The 15,210-nt window shown below is 30.4% G+C and overlaps 2 protein-coding genes and 1 long non-coding RNA gene across 3 annotated transcripts in view; all 3 read right to left on the reverse strand.

Annotated features, from left to right (window-relative positions):
* Positions 1 to 15,210, reverse strand: part of LOC111704608 (uncharacterized) — a gene marked incomplete at its 3' end in the record, with an annotated part of 47,371 nt that overhangs the window by 3,912 nt on the left and 28,249 nt on the right. The window contains exons 22-24 of the mRNA XM_023476897.1: positions 14,995 to 15,036; positions 14,128 to 14,215; positions 11,801 to 11,853 (exon numbers count right to left, since the gene is read on the reverse strand). Coding sequence (XP_023332665.1) covers positions 11,801 to 11,853; positions 14,128 to 14,215; positions 14,995 to 15,036 — 183 coding nt within the window. The remainder of the gene's footprint in view (positions 1 to 11,800; positions 11,854 to 14,127; positions 14,216 to 14,994; positions 15,037 to 15,210) is intronic.
* LOC111704594 (cytoplasmic phosphatidylinositol transfer protein 1) lies at positions 336 to 3,864 on the reverse strand (the record flags this gene model as incomplete). The annotated part of the gene is given in 1 exon segment (XM_023476882.1): positions 336 to 3,864. A coding segment is annotated over 1 exon segment (93 nt), but the record flags the coding sequence as incomplete, so codon positions are not given.
* Positions 7,111 to 7,946, reverse strand: LOC111704595 (uncharacterized). Its single transcript, XR_002765854.1, has 3 exons — positions 7,928 to 7,946; positions 7,307 to 7,380; positions 7,111 to 7,134 (listed from the first exon to the last, which is right to left on the reverse strand). It is a non-coding gene; the product is annotated as an uncharacterized LOC111704595 (long non-coding RNA).

Genomic DNA, 15,210 nt, shown 5'->3' on the forward strand with positions numbered 1-15,210 from the left:
CCCCCCCCCCCATCACCTTTGCAGTTGCTAAATGGCATTTGTCTATGCATATATAATAAAGCTCTTCGGTCATATATATTTTATATGTTAGCTATAGCTGCCCTAACTGCTGGACCAAATTGGCTGACAATTTTAGATAACCCAAGGATATCCTAAAAATTCCAATTTAAAATATCGAAAAACATTCAAGCGTTACAAAAATCCCTCGGGCATCGCCGGGTGCTTCAGCTAGATACTTGTTTAATGATTAACTTTCAAATTTAACATTTTATTCCAGGTATTTTAATATTTTAGGGGAGGGAAAACAATGCAGGGCGGAGTATTTTCTATTTTACCTCTTCTACTGTCAGTGGCATACATATTCTGTATTCCTTAACAAGCATTCTATAATCTGAAACAATAACACGACGATAAATATACATATACATATTTATATATATATTGCCATCTCTCTCCACGAACTTATCTAGTAATGATCACATAAACGATAGATATAATATATTGGGATCTATTATATATTAGGTACAATAACATAAATTTTTTTTTGTTTAAATTTTCTACATTTTACATTCAATATGCAAATTTATGGAAAAAAATCTTAAGATTAATTTTGACTTTAATCAATAGCTAACATTTATCACACATCGGGGGGGCGGGGGGTTAAATTTTATTATATTGAAGAAAAAGCTTCTGAGTATTAATGTTAAAATTATGTAAAAACTGATAATGCATAAACTTAATTTCTTCTCAGCACAACGGATAATTCAATACTAAGCAAAAATCACAGTAAACAAATTCACCAGTTTTTCTTAATAACAGTTTGTTCAAAAACTAAATAGCTTAACTTTTTTAAGATGAATGTTTTATAAAATGTTTAAAGATAAAAAAGAAATGCTATGTTAACAATGTTGTAATAAAAACATTATTTTTATACGATAAATGTTTTATAAAATGTTTAAAGATAGAAATAAAAAAGTGGGTACTGAAGGTAGGGGGGGTACATGTAATTTTATACTAATAAATAAATCATTTCTTAGCATTAACAATAATTTGTTGACATTTTTGGATCACCCGTATACATTATACAACTATATTTTATCAACATTTTTAACAAGCATAATTATTATCATTGTTATTATTACATCAAGATATCGTTATTCACTACAAGCGGATTTCCAACAAACCCTGTTTTTAAAAAAGGGACTGTTAGCGTATCTTAACTGACAATCAATTTAAAAAGTGTCATATCAACGATTCACAGTTTCAAGAAACGGCTTAGCGTCATCATAAATGTGTGAACTGTGAATGCTTGAAGAACTTCTGTAATATCTTTAAAATAACGTGAACAGTCCCTTAGTGTTTATTTTTGTGAGCATATTACAGAACGACAGTACATTTATTATTTACTGTGAGGAAAAACTACGAGCAGTGCTATGGATCCATAGAATCTCCAATATTTTTAATTTCCAGTGCCCGATCCACAACGATACCCCTTAAATCTGATCTTTCTCAATTTTCATAGTTTTCAAACGTAGCTTCTACATAGAACATTAAAAAACGACGTTATCTTCCACATTGTTGATCATATACAGATTAAAAGAGCGCTGCTGTAACTCGGGCATACCCAACTTAAATGAAGGGACTCGTTAAACTACAGCTCTTCAGGTTCAGAATCAGGATGTAGTCAGCCAAATAAACCCGTGGGAAAGTGAGGAAAAAATCCAAAAATATGTAGTTTCTGTATTTTTTTTTTGAGTTTGGTCCGGATCTATTTTTAGGACGGATCCTAAGCATTTGTTATATCTCTTGAAACCCACTTGTGTGTATACTGAGACAGAACTCACTAAACTTCTATCAATTCTAAGATAAATACTTGATCTTTGAACTTAAAAACAAATATAGAATTAAGAAATATTAATCATCATTCACCAGCCACCTTGTTTAAGAAAACATTAGATACAGTCACACTCAACTCATGCACATTTAAATCTGAGCTGACACGACATTTTACGGCACAAGTTTGTACTGCCCCGCCGATGACACCAAATAAACTGACAACTAGGTTGACGGGGTTTGACTTTTGGCTGCTTCTGGTTAAATTTAAAATCCCTAAAGCGGCAATTTAGCGTAACAGCAAGATATTTATTAGCTAAAATGGATTTTTGAAAAAAGTAAGCTAACTGTACAAAAATTGTAAGTTGTGAATCAGAAAGAAGGAAAATACCCGCATTTAAAAATTCAATTTACGGTAATAAACCTTGCTGACGAAAATGTCTTGATTTCTTTTATCAAAAAATAATAAAAATTTTTAATAAAAGGTGTATAGCTATTGATTACAAACTTCTTGTTAAAATGGTTTAAAGTTTTGGTTATCGAGTGAAGCTATATTTTTGTTTTTATTGCGGTGGAAAAACAAGATACTTTTTGATTTTTTTCAAACTTTATGTTCGAGCGGAGGTAGTTGCTAAAAGGTAGTTTAGATTAATCCTAATGATAGGTTGGATGGGTTGACTATAAACATGCAGTGCAATATCAGGTTACTTATAGCTATCTAGAATTGACAATAAACATAGAATATATTGTACATTTAACAAGTAGTTTTTTTTTGATTTGATGTTTTTAAAGATATTTTTCATATCTAGATATGTTAAACAAGACTAATCTTACTGACTAGGGTATTTAAAAGGTTCAGAGGCCGAATTGTAAGAATTTAAGCCTCGAATTAAATTTTTAATTTATTAAATTCGGACTCAGTTTGATTAAAGTGACTGTCGCTGTAATTTCAAGTGACCCTTCATTACAAAACAAAAAAGAGGAGTATGTCAGATTCACAACAGTTTCCTTTTATCAATAAAGTGGACGATATCGTTGTGTTTGCAGATTTTAAGCTCTATTTAATTATTGTGTGAAAATCCTCAAATCATTTTTAATTAAATAAAACTAAAACAAATTAAAAGTGAAAAACATGGATATCTCGTTAATTATTGTTCAGACAAACCTTTATAGGGTTCTGTTGTGACTAAGACATGCCAGTTTATAAATGGGGACGGGTTCATTTGAAATTCCAGCAAAAGTCTCTTTTAAACAATGGAATGATATCGTAAATACATGTTAAACACAATGTACAATATTAATATTTTTTGATTTGACATCACAGTGATTACTGATTAATCTGGCAAGTAAAAATTGTAACAGAACAACGTGTAAAGGTACAGATATATAGGTGCTATTTTAAAAGGTAATGAAGGGGGCCGCATACATATCTAATAAATATTCTCTTAAGTTTTAAATAAAATTTTCTATCTGTGTTACAATCCAAAAACCATTTGGGTTAAAAACTAGTCTAGATGAAATAGGTAATAAAGAAATTTATACTTAAGGGGACTGCCGACGTGATTTCAAATAACCCTCCAATCAAAGAATTATAACATGCCCGATTCACTACGGTACCTTCTAATAGTGTACTTCTTATATTGAAAAATATAAGTACTTTCTTAATTTTTGACCAGGCAAACGTTTGAAGAGAAATATTGCGAAACGGCATGTACCTATTTTAATTTTTAATAAATGGTCACTTGAAATTACGTTTGTCCCTTTAAGAGAATTTTAGAAGCGTTGTTGGAAAATGAAAAGGGTTCATTCTTTAATTCAGAATTTTAAATATCATACGGAATCGTAATTTTGTTGTAGAATTAATATATCAACATTGAACAATTTACAAGTATTTCTTTTTTAACACTAACAATTAACTGCTTCTTTCCTAAACAATTAGCTGCTTCTTTTCTAAACAATTAACTGCTTCTTTTCTAAACAATTAACTGCTTCTTTTCCAAACAATTAACTGCTTCTTTTCTAAACAATTAACTGATTGCCAAGCCAAGAATTGCAAATTTATTAATATTTTATTTTCTAGAAATATTTCACAAGAATTAACTAGAATTTTTCCAAATAAACTTAAATCCTCTTAAATCCTGCACAGAGTTGATAGAAAATCCAATTCTATATTTTAGTGAAATCTTTAATTTTAATTGACTCTTCCAGTTTAGAGTGACATGTCTGATTCACAACGGCACCCTTTATACTTTCTTCCAGTTTAGAATAGCATGTCTGATTCACAACGGCACCCTTAATACTTTCTTCCAGTTTAGAGTGACATGTCTGAGTCACAACGGCACCCTTTATACTTTGTCTGATCAAGAATGCAATAATCATTTTCTCCCTAAATATTGACTTTTTCCATTGTGTTTTATTGCTTCAAAAACAGTAAAGAAGATTTACAGAATTAAACACTTATCAAGCGACGAGTTCTTCCTCATTATAGATCAGATGAAGGTAACTAAAAGGGTACCGTTGTAAATCGGGCATTTAATATAAAACCAATGACAATACAAAGACATTCCCTTTGCCATTCAATCGTTTACAAAATAACCCCGCTAAACGAATTTTTAAATTCATGAAAAAAGTGAAAGTGCGTTACAAAAAATATTTTGGAAATTATTGAAGTTCTTTATATTTGTATTGGGGAGGGGAAGGGGGGGGCATAAGACCCCCCTCCCCCTAGTTGGATCCCTGGATCCGGATCATCAAAAAAGTAAATGGACCCTTTTCACTGATATTCATTATTTACCCTATGTACGAATTCTTCAATCTTTGACTGGAGCAGATACATCATGTCGAATTTAACCTCCACCAGCTTGTAACTAAACAATTAATGGAGATTTGAATATAGATGAAAACAATGAACAAGCTTTTGCAAAACATTTTATATAAAGTTTAATGTATCAAGCTGATAATTAGGATCGACCATTTTTGTTTTTATTTCGAGCATTTAAAAGACTAAATGCTCGAGTTGGCAAATGAACGAAGAGTAAATAAGATAATTAATTGGACTTCGTAGGACTTCATAGGTTTACTGCATGTCCTTCCCATAGGTCCATGTCCTTCCCATAGGTCCATGTCCTTTCTAATATTTACATTAGGTTTACTCTTCCTTTCTGGAGAATATCGTGCCATATGCTATACCTGCACATTATAGGCTTACTGTCCTCTCTCCAGCCCTCCTCAAGAGGACCCCGTCCTGTTTTCACAGATTTGAATATTTTAACGTCCTCCTCAACCTTAATTAGTGATAAATTCATAGAAAACATTAATTATTCATTTAATTATCTCAAATATTTTCTAAAGGCATTACTAAACAAGCTCTTCCTATTTTTCTCTTAATTAATGAACTCTTCTTGTACCTTGTACGGTTTTGTTTAGACAGATCTTAATTCAACAAAACACTGAGTCATTCGTTAAAAAAATATCGCCCTTAATTTAAGGCCTCAGTTACCGATTCGGAGATAATTCTTTGTTAACTACTACTAAAACCATGATAACAACCGTCGTTCAGTTAAATTTTACTGTTTTTTTTTCTCCCACAAAAATGTGTGGTCCAAGGAGCAGATAGTTATTTAAACAAATACTGAAAAAAAATTTTAATAGGAAACTAAAGTGGTCAAATTTCGTGCTTAATCTAAAACTATTTCGAACACTAAAAAATTGTTTTACTTATTTTTATACTATTTACCTTATAATGGTGAGCAGAGCATTCATCTAAGGAAATGTCGATATGATCAATTGTTCTCCCCTTTAGAGATTCCTGAAAAATTATTCTTTTTTCTGCTAAATTTATAGCTCTTCTTTCGAACAAGAATTTTAGCAATCAACATTGCATTTTCTTTCAACCCGTTATTGAAATATTTTGGAATATAAATGTGATTACTCATTGATCTCAATAATATTTTACGAATTGGATATCGGATATTGAATATATAACTTCTTGATTTAAGTTAATGGCATGGTGAGTTGAATTCATAATTCTTATATTTTTCTCGATAAATCTTAGATGATTAATGTCGTGTGGTAAGCTTAAAAAATCTAACATAATAATAATAATAATAATTGCTTTCAGCCTTTAATCTGACAAATAATATCTCGACATCCATTGAAAAATGAACTTTATTATCTTGTTTTTAAACCTAAATTACGTGGATATCTAGGGGTGTTTATTTTCTTGAACAACCATTCCTCTCCCCCCTAGAAGTTAGGTATGAAAAACCTTGCATTTTGATTTATAGTTTTTATTTTCCTCCCATAACTAAGATAATCATTTTTTTCCCTCACCATCGGGGAGTGAGGGGGGGCAGTTCTTTAAATATACAACCCTGGTCCCTTATAAAAAGACCAGGCTTTTTAGAGCGCTTCGAGCCCATCTTCTTTTTCAGTTTTGGACATTTTTTCTTTGTAAAACAAAACCAAAAAAAAAAATAACGGATTTTATAGCAAAATTTTGTAGATTTTCTTTACCGAAAATCGAATTTTGTTGGAGACAAATTTTTGAACTTTTCATTATTAATAAAATTTCCATGGGGGCACGTGAGGTTCCACACGAAATTTGGGACCGATCGGTTCAGCCGTTTTAACATTTATTGGATACAAACAGACAAACAAAGTACATATATACAGATACCTCTGAGCAGTTGAGGCAGTTTTCTGTTGACCCATTGTTATTCTCGTACTTAGTGAGGATATGCACGTGAAAACGGGGTAGGAAAGAACACTAAATACAAATTAATGATTAGGTTTCATCAATAATAGAACCGCGCCAATAGCCTACCGTGTGTGTGCATTAAGACCTAAAAAATAGTGTGAACGAAATCGTCCCTACGGTTGCGATCCGACGATTTAATGTTGGAGAAATCACTAAAAAGCCTGAAAAATACAATTTTCTTTTTTAAGCACTTACCGAATATTCTGTTATTGTGAAGGGATAATAGTTCCAGGCCTTCTCAGTTACATAGAATATTTTGGGAACCATTGATCTAAAAGTATTAGAATATTTTGGGAACCATTGATCTAGAAGTATTAGAATATATTGGGAACCATTGTTCTAGAAGAATTAGAATATTTGGGAACCATTAATCTGCAAATATTAGAATATTTTGGGAACCATTGATCTAGAAATATTAGAATATTTTAGAAACCATTGATCTAGAAATATTAGAATATTTTAGAAACCATTGATCTAGAAGTATTAGAATATTTTGGGAACCATTGATCTAGAAGTATTAGAATATTTTGGGAACCATTGATCTAAAAATATTCAGATTGGTAAAAATCGTAAACTTTAAAGGGGAAGATCCCCAAAATGGATTTTTTTTCTTAAAAAAGGAAAAAATGTTTTTCGAAGCCATGAAAAATGGTTTTTTGAAATGCAAGATTGTTAAATCACCCAAAAAAATTGAAACACTCAATGGAATATTACCTAATCCATGATGGAAGTTTGCTAGATAGATGAATCCTTTTCTCTGTATATTGTCCTTTTCCGTGTTCAGGGTCCTAAAACAACATAAAAATATTAATATTTAAAAATATTATGTATTGTATATCATGTATATTAACAGGTTACCACATCAAAGCATGAGACTAAAATGACGACCCAGAACTCTTTAAATATCATGATATGGAGGTTAGAATTGGTCTCCTGCCTTCAACGGTTTATTAAATGGTTTGGTACAGAAAGAATGCATGGATGCATAAATGTAAGAATAAGAAATGAATAAATTACGTACATTCGTATTGGAAGTCTCGTCATTTGTGGGTAACCCTTTATATCAGTAAAAAAGCAATAATCCTGATAAAACAATGAAGACGACTTTCGTTTTCAATTTTTATTTATGTCAAACTGTTAAACAGCATGGATGGATACTCAGCATGGATACACATAAACATAGCAATAAGTTGTTAATTAAAACAGCTTCTCTTTCATAACTTGTAAACTTTTAATTCGAAAAAAGCTTGTTAACAATCAAAACTTAAATAACAAAGTCGTCTGTATTGTATTGATATAATCGCCAATCACTGTATAATATTTTTAAAAGTTTACCTCATGAGGTCTATTTTCCACAACTTCTACCCCCTCTCCCTTCTGGGACTGCTCATGGCTATGCTTAGCTATCATGTACAATTGTCCGATCTTGTACTGAAATATGTTAAAACATCTGTTATAGCTTGTTGGGTATGAACAATGTATACAAGGCTTAGTGTATATATTTTCAAGAATTATCCCCCCCCCCCCCCCCGAAGCTTTGGGGGAAAAAATAAACAATTTGAAATCAACTGCCAAGGGTTTTCCAACCTTTTTGATGCTTTCTAACCTAATATTAATTATTTTTACCCTTTAAATTTTCACGCCCATCTAATTTATAACCAATTCCTGTGTAGTCTTCTCTTCTGTGAACATAAAAAACCGGGAAAAAAATAACAATTTAGTAGATTTCTCAGTTTTATAGGTAATTAAACTTGAAAATTTAGTAAAACAAAATATCAAACAAATGTTTTTATCCATGATTAATCACAATCTTTGGATCGTCCATAAAAAAACAGATCAAAAATTATTCTTGTTTACAATGTAAATTGTTGAATATAATCTTTATATAAACTTGTAAAATATACAGTATAAAAACGTAGTTTGTTGTTCTGCGTATCAAACAGGCGTAATTTATGAGGTCATTGTAGGGCTTAATTCGTTCCTATTCTGAATCTATTTAAATTTGAATTTTATTCAGCTAAAGAAATTTGAAGATTGAGCGTAAGCCTGTTAACAATAAACATGTGTCATACGGAAATTAAGGATATCGAAAAGTGCCCTAACGAAAATTTGAACTGTAATTTGATTGTCTGCTGAAATTACGACCGGAAATAAGTGCTGTAAGGAAAATGAACCCGTAAATAAGTGCCCTAAGGAAAATAAGATTGTAGATAAGTGCCCTAAGGAAAATGAGACTTTCAGTCAGTGCCCTATGAAAAACATGACTGTAAATAAGTGCCCTAAGAAAAATAATACTGTTAATAATTGCCCTAAGGAAAATAATACTGTAAATAAGTGCCCTAAGAAAAATAATACTGTAAATAAGTTCCCTAAGGAAAATAACAGTGTTAATAAGTGCCCTAAGGAAAAAAATACTGTTAAATAAGTGCACTAAGAAAAATAATACTGTAAATAAGTGCCATAAGAAAAATAATATTGTAAATAAGTGCCCTAAGGAAAATAAGACTGTAAATCAGTGCCCTAAGGAAAACAAGAACGTAAATAAGCGCCCTAAGAAAAATAAGACTGTGAATGAGGACCCTAAGAAAAATAAGACTGTGAATAAGGGCCATATAGGAAAATAAGACCTCTAATAAGTGTCCTAAGGAAAATGAGACTATAATTAACTGGCCTTGTACGAAAAACTGTTTCCGGATGAAAACATCTGGTTTTACTTACTAAATTTACTCTTACGGGAAAATATTTAATGTATCTATCTAAAATTTTCGCAGTAATGATAACATTTCTTTTGTACTTTAAACATGATCTGTGTTAGCTTCATGAAATATTCTTATCATTTGCAATTAAAAAGAAAATGCATAGAAAGTACTCAAATGCATTTCATTAAAATGATGCAGTTAAATTTGATTAAATATTTAATATTAACTAAAATCTAACAAAAAATTCGTGCCAAGTTTAAGTAAAGAATCTCGTTGAAATTCTTGCTAAATGTTTGTGGAGAAAAGGGTGAATAAAATTATTCGCCTGGACTGAGAGTAGAATAAGACAGGAATGTATATTTTTGACAAAACCGAATTAAATTCAAAGAAACAGAATATATTAGTGGTATATATTTTGAAAAATGCCCCCCCCCCCCTCACTGTGGAGTTGATGGAGGGAAATGATTTCCGTAGATCTGGTGTGGGGAGAGGGAAATAATAAAGTTTTACCACTTCTATTATCTCTAAATATCAAACCAATAAACAATTCAATACCCTACCATGCTTGTAAATTCTCATTTGATAATAAAAAATTCCGCCTCAATCTTGAAATATTCCACCACAGCCTTTTACCAAGCAAAAAAATTGTATTATCCTTTAAATTTCCTCCCTTTCTTTAAAATATTATTTAAAAAATCAAGTCTCATTATCCAATAATTTACCCCTTATATCATTTAAAATACCATTTTTATCCGTTTCATGTGATAATATATAAAAAGTTGAGAAAATATTTAACTAAAGATAAGAAATTACATTTTAACAAAAGACACAAGACACTTTATAATATTCCTCTTAAACAAAAAATTGGGAAGACGTAAAAAAAATAAGGATCTGCAAGGTAATATGTATTTTATGGATTGCTAGCTATTGGGTCTCCATTTGCGGTCTGACCTTGACTGAAATCCACAGATATTCAATGTTATTTATTAAATAAAAAATATATTGGGCGGTTAACACGTAAAATGGACAATTTTACCCTTGTGAATTGACTATGGCACAATCTATGCCTGTAGGGGAAAAAACAAGCAATTCCAGGAAAACCGTGCACGGCCAGGAAAAAACAATTTACTCTAGAACAAACGATTTTCAGGAATGTATAATGTCTGTTCCCTTTATTCGTGATTCCCTGCAACTTTGAACTTGTATATTTCTTTGCCAAATCATCAAAAAAGTAAAAATATATTAGACAGAATACATGGTTAAGTCTTGGGATCGTCACTTTTAAACAGTTTCCGGTCGTATTTACAGTCCCATCTGTTGTGGGTAACCCCTGTATATTGTTCAATGTTTTTAAAATGGAACCCCCCCCCCCTTTGTGGAAATTGTGAGAGACTGAACTATTGTTTATGCTCTTTAGAGTATGCAAAGTTTTCTTTTCCAAAGTTAATGTTTATGCAAGAAGGAGAACAAAAGAAAAATTACTTCAAGAGTTTTCTCTAAAATAAACTCCACATCTTGATGATGGTGGCTGGTATGACGTTTAAAACTTTACATTAAAGGGACTGTTCAGATAAAATGAAAGGGGGTAAAGGTTGAACCCTAAACATTTATGGAGTTGATCGCAACCAATATTAGTTCTTTCTGATGTCTCAGATTTGACATAAAACTGTGTCCACTGTCCAAGCTATACCAAAATTTACATATCAGTGATATGGTATTTGAATCAAAGTTTAAGCAGATCATATTTAGCAAGTACGGAATGAATCTGAAAATTAGGATTGATTGATTGATTGATAATCGTTTATTTCTATATACCTTATTACTGGTATCTATTTTATTATTTATTTTATTATTTTATTTATTATTTTATTCTTATTTATTTATTTTAAAATAGGATAACCCAAAATTTTAGGCTTATATTTATTTGAATATAATATTTATTCATTTTTTATAGATATGATATAATTGATTTCAATCTTGTTTATCTGTATCACGTGATCTGAATCTGGTCAGGTGTCTAGGTCGACTATACAAAGTATGTAACTTGGACTCTAGTTACAGAGATCAATAACTTTTATTGGTTGGGATAAACGCCAAAAGCTTTAGCTCATACCGGACCCCATTTTATTTTACCTTAACAGTCCCTTTCACCTTCTTGGTCTTATATACAATTTATTGCTGCACTGTGATTTTTCTTTTCTATTAAATTTAATTTGAAAATGAATTCCAATTTAGATCTTTTCTCTGACCAGACTTATAGGTCCGACCTCTTGTGTCAAGTAATTTAAATTTTCGTTTGATCTCAATATCCAATTTGAGCAATTTAAAGTTTAAAATTCAAAAAAAAAACTATTTATGATGGACAATCAATTGACTGTTAATATTGTATCAGTTTTAGAAATGCTATAATAATGTATCATCATAAAGTTTTTTTTATTATACATGGAAGACGACAAAACAACGATATCCAGGAAATTATTCTAGAGAAAATAAACCAATTAATACTTACGAGACAGCATCCTTTGACTTGTAGAACTTTCCGAGATCATCAGCATCAATTTTCTAGATTTAATCCAACAATTTTTTATAATTATCCATTTTTAGATTTAATTCGAAAATTTTACATTTTCCAAATGTTCTAGGTTGAAGATGAATCCAAAAATTGTAAAAAAGAATCAAAAATTGTAAAAAAGAATCAAGCTTAAATTTAGGATAAAATCATTATCTTCCAAAACAAGCTTCATTAAGTGTAACCTGTAATGCCAAAAAAATATAATTTTCCCATGCTGATTACTTATCCACAAATTTAATGTTATATAAAGCTACTTGTTTAATTTCAATTGTTTGGGGTAAAAAAAGTGCGCTTTTATGCTTTAAAAACATTATAGATAAAAAAGATTTCATTTTGTTAAAACAAAACTTTTAAAGATGACGATGCATTTATTCTTAAAATTCTACGGACCAGAGGAATAGAGTATTTTTTTCAGTTAAAAGCCTAAGAACGAAAAGAAAAAAAGTATCTAAAGTGCCAACGGTTAAGTTTTGAGTTTTTAATGTTAAGAAACATTATTATTTATTTAAAATGGGACAGATCACAAAGTATTTTATGGGGGTGTTTTCATGCAATTTTATACTAGACCTTTCCGTATTATTTATTTATTTATTTTTATTTACAAAAAGTTTGTGATAATCCAAGAGTAGAAAAGAAAGGGAAGGAGGGAGATGCAGGGTTGTAGGGAGGGGGAGGGGGACCTGTTTGCATTAATCCTCAGAAAATATTTCTAAAGATGAGACCAAGTATTACAAATTAGCTGATGGAAATTATATTATAAGAAAAACTAATACAGAACTAAGAAGAAAATAGATTATGAGAAAAATGTAATAATAAAAATATTCTAATGTTTATAAACATTTATGTACTATATTGAGCTGTATTCTATATTTATGTAAATGACATTTCACTATAAAAATGCTGTGGAGACCAGAACAACAATTTTATTAGTATTTGATGTTCTCAAGTACAAATTGTTTTCCAGTAGGTTAATCATTAATTTATTGAACGAAAACGTTCTGTGTTAAACTGCAAAATTGCTATGTTTATTGTTTGATGTTTATTTAAAATCACAATAGTCTTCTTATTCCACAGTTTTATGTATCCCACTGTATTTTATAATATCCCTTGAAGTAGAATGAAAAGTTATTAAGTTTAAAAAAAAGATAATTTTCTTCAAAACTTAGTTTTCTTTCAGAAGCCCAGAATCTTAACAATTTCCAATCAAACTTTTACTGGACTCATTTACTTTTCAAATTTTGCAATAATTCCAGGAATTTCTTTCAACCTTTCATTCTCGCCAGGTTGTATAGTTCAAGCTCTCTGGAGAGTACTTCCAAAGAAAAGCAGGGTGGCTTTCCAGGGTGTAATCTTAAAAATATTTTATTTATTAAAAATCAAATAATAGGCATTATGTGGCTCCCAAACTTCACCGGTTTTTTTCGAAGTAAGAACTATTTAAAACTAAGAAAACATTAGTTCCATTTTTTTTTAATAAAAACGGGAGTTTTTTCTTATTCATTGTTATTAAACACCTAAAATTCATTTTTTCCTATCGAGAATTAGGAAAATAAACCCCTTAAAAATGTGAACCAAAAATCACTAAAATTTTAATTTAAGTAAAACCGTTCATTTTTTTTGTCAACTTTCTAGATATTTTTCTGTCCCAAATTTTAGGTGTTAAAATTGTTAATGAATAATGTATTCCGTCAGGGCCTGGACGTGAAGAGAATAAAAAAACAATGAATGAAGTAATTTTGTAGTTCCAACAAATAAATAATAGATGAAGGTGGCGATTTAAAGAAAGCACTTTTATTGATGAATAATGATAAAAAATGCCAGGAGTTTTGACATCGGGTCATGAAAATATTTTCTTAAAATTAGTAAGAAGTATTAATTTCTCCCTTCATATATTTTTAGTTTTATTGCTCAATCTGTCTTATTTTCAACGGAAAATAAATTATTAGATAGAGTGACATGTTCGATATTAATCACAACGGTCCCCCAAAACTTAGATATCCATTATTTTTCTCTTTATAATTTCAATTTTGGTTGAATTTTAATGTGGATTGTGACAATTGTGTGAACTCTCCACTTTAAGCTAGAAAAACGACGTTTTCTTTGACATAATCGATCAGATTAAGCTTTTCAAACGGGCATAACCCTTTTTAAATGGAAAACTACTATAAATCACAACGTCAGTCCCTTTAAACTTAACTGTAATTATTAATCAGCATTAACCCGGTTTAAATACGTGACTGGTAATTTAAGACTTGTTGGATTTCCTTGGTATCTTCGTTGACATGAAAGGCAACCTTTGGTTTATCCTTCTGGTTAAAATACCAAACAAACTTCTTATCTCGTGGATCAAATCTATAAATATCAAAAAATTCTTTATACTTCTTTAACATCTCTAACACTTTGTTTGCCGTCTATTGTATGTTTGTTGTATGTTTGTTTGTATGTTTGTTGTATGCATGTTTTACGTTTGTTGCATGTTTGTTAAATGTTCATTGTATGTTTTTTTCATGCTTGTTGTATGTTTGTGGTATGTTTTTTATACGTTTGTTGTCTGTTTGTTTCTGTTTCTTGTACGTTTGTAGAATTTTTGTTGTATTTTTGTTGTATTTTGTTAATGTTTGTTGTATGTTTGATGTATGTTAGTTGTATGTTTGTTGTATGTTTGTTGTATGTTTGTTGTATGTTTGTTGTATGTTTTTCTGTATGTTAGTTGTATGTTAGTTGTCTGGTTTTGTCTTTTTGATGTCTGTTGTATGTTTGTTTGTTGTTTGTTTATTGTATGTTTGTTTCATGTTTGTGGTATGTTTTTTATACGTTTGTTGTCTGTTTGTTTCCGTTTCTTGTACGTTTGTAAAATTTTTGTTGTATTTTGTTAATGTTTATTGTATGTTTGATGTATGTTAGTTGTATGTTTGTTGTATGTTTTTCTGTATGTTTGTTGTATGTTAGTTGTCTGGTTTTCTCTTTTTGATGTATGTTGTATGCTTATTGTATGTTTATTGTATGTTTGTTGTATGTTCCCTTGTACCGTAACTCATGAGAGTCATGACTATGATAATCACTGTAATTCTTGTAACTTTAATAATACTTGTAACTTGATTTGTAACTCTTGTCTTATAAAGATATTCTACCTTAAAGCTCCTCTAAGCTGACCCATCTCTGTCATGTTTTTCCTAAATAATTAAATTTGGTAGAAGCCAAATAAATGTCAGGAAAGTAATTTATCTTTTACAATATAAGTTTCAATATATGAAAATTTATGTTCAGGTGTTTATCTTTAGAATCAACCCCCCCCCCCCCCCCCCCCCCCCCCCCCCCCCCCCCCCCCCCCCTTTTTAAAAAAAATT

This window comes from Eurytemora carolleeae, unplaced genomic scaffold, assembly GCF_000591075.1.
Source record: "Eurytemora carolleeae unplaced genomic scaffold, Eaff_2.0 scaffold602, whole genome shotgun sequence".
NCBI lineage: Eukaryota > Metazoa > Arthropoda > Copepoda > Calanoida > Temoridae > Eurytemora > Eurytemora carolleeae.